Genomic DNA, 4269 nt, shown 5'->3' on the forward strand with positions numbered 1-4269 from the left:
CATGGTTCATTTCTTCATGTTCAGCACAGTTTCTACTTCAATCAACGCAATGGCTGCAGTGACCATGGAGGACCTGATCAAACCACGCATTAAACTATCTGAGAAAAAGCTTCTCTTAATCTCCAAAGGGCTGAGTAAATAACGGGTTTCCTGTTGTTTGTTTATGATATACAGTGGGGCAAAAGAGTATTTAGTCAGCCACCAATTGTGCAAGAGAGGCCAGTAATTTTCATCATAGGTATATCTCAACTATGAGAGACAAAATGAGAAAACCTTGTGAAGATTTACAGAAAACGTTTGACCTCTGTCATTGCCAACAAATGGTATATAACAAAGTATTGAGATGAACTTTTGTTGTTGACCAAATACTTATTTTCCACCATAATTTTCAAATAAATTCTTTAAAAATCTATGATGAAAATTACAGTCCTCTCATGTTTTTAAGTGGGAGAACTTGCAAAATTGGTGGCTGACTAAATGCTTTTTTTTTTGCCCCAGTGTAAGCTGCATGTTATGTTAGATTAAACTAATCTCTGTTTTGTGGATGTGGCTGGTAGTCGATAAAAATGTCATTTTGTGATGTGATGTTTTTGCAGGTGTGTTTTTTGGAATTGTATGCGTTGCCATGGCTGGACTGGCATCACTCATGGGACATATGATGCAGGTAGAGGGATCTGTTGATGCAGAGCTGTCAGTGTTTTCAGGCAAACACATTCAGGAATGTTGTTGTTGTTTATTAGAAAGCACCTCACCTCAGTAAATACAACCATTTTTAAAGTGTTTTTTGAGCTGCAGGTCTCTTCAAACAGGCAGTGTCCATCATTGGTGGGGTCACTGGGGGTCCTTTACTCGGTCTGTTCAGTTTGGGTGTCCTCTGTCCATTTGTCAACTCCAAAGTAAGTCCATTCTCATTTTGGTATTTTCATTTGAAAATTTCTACCTCCAGGGATCTCAAAATCTGGCCAAAATCAGCCCTTGGTAGCATGAAAGAATCGACATTTGTATCATTGTTTCAACTGTATTGCATAAACCTGTCATCGTATAACATAGTGCAGAGAACATTTTTTCTTATACGGTATTTACAGTATAAAAAGCCACCCTTATTAATGTTCAATGTTTAAAAAATGTTAACGGCATGAAAAAAAATAACAATTACCAAATAACTTTAAAAACCAACTATAATCTTTATATTTTTTTATTTTATTTTTTTTTGTTTGTTTGTTTTTACTGCATAGCTGTAAAACCCCATCAATTGACCCTGTTCAGTGGAACCAACTCGCAGGATTTTATAATTTGTTGAGATTGAGCTTTTTGAGCTTATTGTTAAGATTGGATCAGGTGCTGAGCCGTCTCTTGGTTGCGCGGCGTTGATGGGGGCTTGCTGGTTGAGCATTTCCACTTCCACTCTCTGTGGTTACACACCACTTTGTAACAAATCATTAGTTATTATTCATCATCTAGTTATAATCCATCTCTCTGGATTGTAGGGCCTTTACCTTACAATATAAAGTGCCTCCAACCAAGTTTTTGTTGTGATTTGGAACTGTATAAATGAACTCAGAAATCATCCGTTTTCGCTTACATAGTTCTGCTGTCAAACTGAAAATAATATTGAAAAATGAGCCTGAGCGTTGAGTGACACTCGACTCTGACAAACATTTTTGACTGTTGGTCTATGTAATATATATTTCATGAAGCTCCTTATATTTGTCCACAGGGAGGCCTATGGGGCCTCGTGGCAGGTTTGGCTGCAGCTGTGTCTGTGACCATTGGAGAATTGATATCCCCTTCTCCTCCTGAGATGACCCGACCTCTCTCGCTGAGCACTGAGGGTTGTAACTTTACTTCTGGTGGCAGTCTCAACTGGACTACCCCACTGCCAACAGAACCAAGTCTTTTTACCACAACCCCAGGACAGAATACTGATGACATGTAAGTGTGGTTCAGTCTGTGTTAGATCAATTAATATAATATTGCCTGGTGAGATGGGATGACCGAGCTTTCCTATAATATAAATAAAGGGCATATGAGAAAAAACTAATTTCTCTCACCACCAGACATGCGGTTCAGTGGCACTCTCCATCCTACCTTTACTTCTGTGTCATTGGAGGTTTAACAGCTATTATTGTTGGAATAATCATCAGTCTCTTGACAGGTAAGAAAAAAAGAAAAGATTTTGCCATTGGATCTGTGATCTCATTTTCTTATTGTTTCATAAGGACGTTTTGGTTTTGTTCTTCCACTCATCATTTCAGGGGGATTGAGGGAGACGGTGGACCCGAGACTTATGCTAATGAAAGAAGACACTCTTTCTTATCACCTGTTCAAACGTGTCAAAGATGGGGTACGTGCTGAAGAGCAAAGGTATCAAAAGCAACAGACTGATGACAGGCGCGGGGAGGATGGAATCAATAAACCTGCACATGGGAAAATTGACAACGATATCCGTGTCTCATCTTTTTAACGACCGTTACAGCTGAAGACAGAGCTGCAGCAATGCTCAAATCCAGGATTGTAATCACCTTACTTCATAAGAAATGAGACCAAAGGAACTGAGTTGTCAGCGAGACAATCGTGCTTTTATTTTTCCAGTGATTCAGCAAAAAGTAGAAAGCACTTCTCTCAAATATCTACTTGTGTACAATGATGATTTCTGTTTGTATTGTTTAGATTAACACATTATTAATAAAAATCCACATGATAAACATTTCAATTCAATTCAATTTTATTTATACAGCGCCAAATCACAGCAACAGTCACCTCAAGGCGCTTTATATTGTAAGGTAGATCCTACAATAATACATACAGAGAAAAACCCAACAGTCATATGACCCCCTATGAGCAAGCGCTTTGGCAAGAGTGGGAAGGAAAAACTCCCTTTTAACAGGAAGAAACCTCCAGCAGAACCAGGCTCAGGGAGGGGCGGGGCCATCTGCTGCGATGGGGTGAGAGAAGGAAGACAGGATGAAAGACATGCTGTGGAAGGAATAGTCGAAATAGTTCAAACATAAGTGTTCCTCTCTTTCTGGAATGTTTGAATTTCTCTGACCAGGAGGGCAACGCAGACTTGTCTGAAACATCCACAGGATACAATCCACACAAACAGGCAATGAATACATTCAAGGTAGTTTTGATGCTATTTATGAGTCATAAAGTTTTTTTAGCTTCGGTTTATTAACTCAAATGTCACAAGACGACGTGACCATTGTCCTTCAGAAACACAGCAGCTCCGCATTTTGCAAAAAGTGAAACATAGCACTTCAACACAACCACCTCATGACAATTGTCAAGCCCAGTGGTCATGATTTGGGCTCGTTTTCCAGCTACAGGACCCGGGCACCTTGCATTCAGAGTCACAATGAACTCCTCTGTATACCAAAGCATTTTAGAGTAAGATATGAAACCTTCTGTGTGCCCGGCAGTTAAAGTTTGGACCAAATTGGATCATGAAATAACACCAGCTAATCTATAACAGAATGGCCTAAAAAGAAGAGACAGGTGTTGCAATGGTCCAGTCAAGGTCTAGACATCTAGGCCAGCTTCTCTCTTGGCTCTCGGTGAAGGCGGTCACACTTTTCTCCTCTCCTCCTTCCCCTTATCTTCCCTGCTTAGCCTCTTGTGTCCTGTCTTGTCTCGCGTGCACTACTTTTCCCTTGAACAGTCTCTCACTGTCGTTCTCTAAAACCTAACAGAGAATTATGGATTTGATCAACTGGTCTCTGAACGCTATTGACACCCTCTTCTCAGCGAGAAGTCTGGGCTCGGGAGAGCCCGAGTGCCCTGGAGGGACTTTCCCTGCCGGATACACGATGGACGGGGGGCAGACCTGGAGGATCTTGTGCCTGGCGGGACTGTCTATCGAGGACGCTGAGGATATCTACCTATTCGGAACCATGATAACAGGGTTCTTGCTGATCGGAGCTGGCTTGGCCCTGACTTATCGGAGAAATAAGAGAGCGGAACCAGCTGTTCAAACCCCTCCTAAGCTGACCGCTGGAATTGAAGCGATGGGACGAGGCGCGGCCTCCCACACCGAACGCAGCATGGTTAACACCTTGGAGACGCTTACAGCTGCCGTGAAGACTCAAACTAACACCATTGAGCGTATGATGGGATACATCAGAGAGGGGCCTGCTCACAATAACACCCTTGAGCGGAAGTTGGATAACATCGCAGAACGGATCACTGCAGTTGTGAGGTCTCAGAATCAAAAGAATGACAACACCACGGAACAGAAGCTTGATACCATCATGGGGAGGCTCGCAGCGC

The 4269-nt window shown here is 41.9% G+C and overlaps 1 protein-coding gene and 1 long non-coding RNA gene across 2 annotated transcripts; both read left to right on the forward strand.

Annotated features, from left to right (window-relative positions):
• The first annotated feature begins 34 nt into the window (after nt 1-34).
• On the forward strand, nt 35-982 carry LOC102196409 (sodium-coupled monocarboxylate transporter 1-like). Its single transcript, XM_005725310.1, has 4 exons — nt 35-134; nt 597-664; nt 810-896; nt 947-982. Exons 1-4 carry the CDS (start codon nt 50-52, stop codon nt 980-982), a joined length of 276 nt encoding a protein of 91 aa, XP_005725367.1. The 5' UTR covers nt 35-49.
• Nucleotides 983-1784: 802 nt separating this feature from the next.
• Nucleotides 1785-2340, forward strand: LOC106456113 (uncharacterized). The gene is made up of 3 exons (XR_001290271.1): nt 1785-1932; nt 2058-2155; nt 2256-2340. It is a non-coding gene; the product is annotated as an uncharacterized LOC106456113 (long non-coding RNA).
• The last annotated feature ends 1929 nt before the right edge of the window (nt 2341-4269 follow it).

The sequence above is a fragment of the Pundamilia nyererei genome, unplaced genomic scaffold (genome assembly GCF_000239375.1).
Source record: "Pundamilia nyererei isolate P.nyererei 1_Seehausen unplaced genomic scaffold, PunNye1.0 scaffold00014, whole genome shotgun sequence".
In the NCBI taxonomy this organism is placed as follows: Eukaryota; Metazoa; Chordata; class Actinopteri; order Cichliformes; family Cichlidae; genus Pundamilia; species Pundamilia nyererei.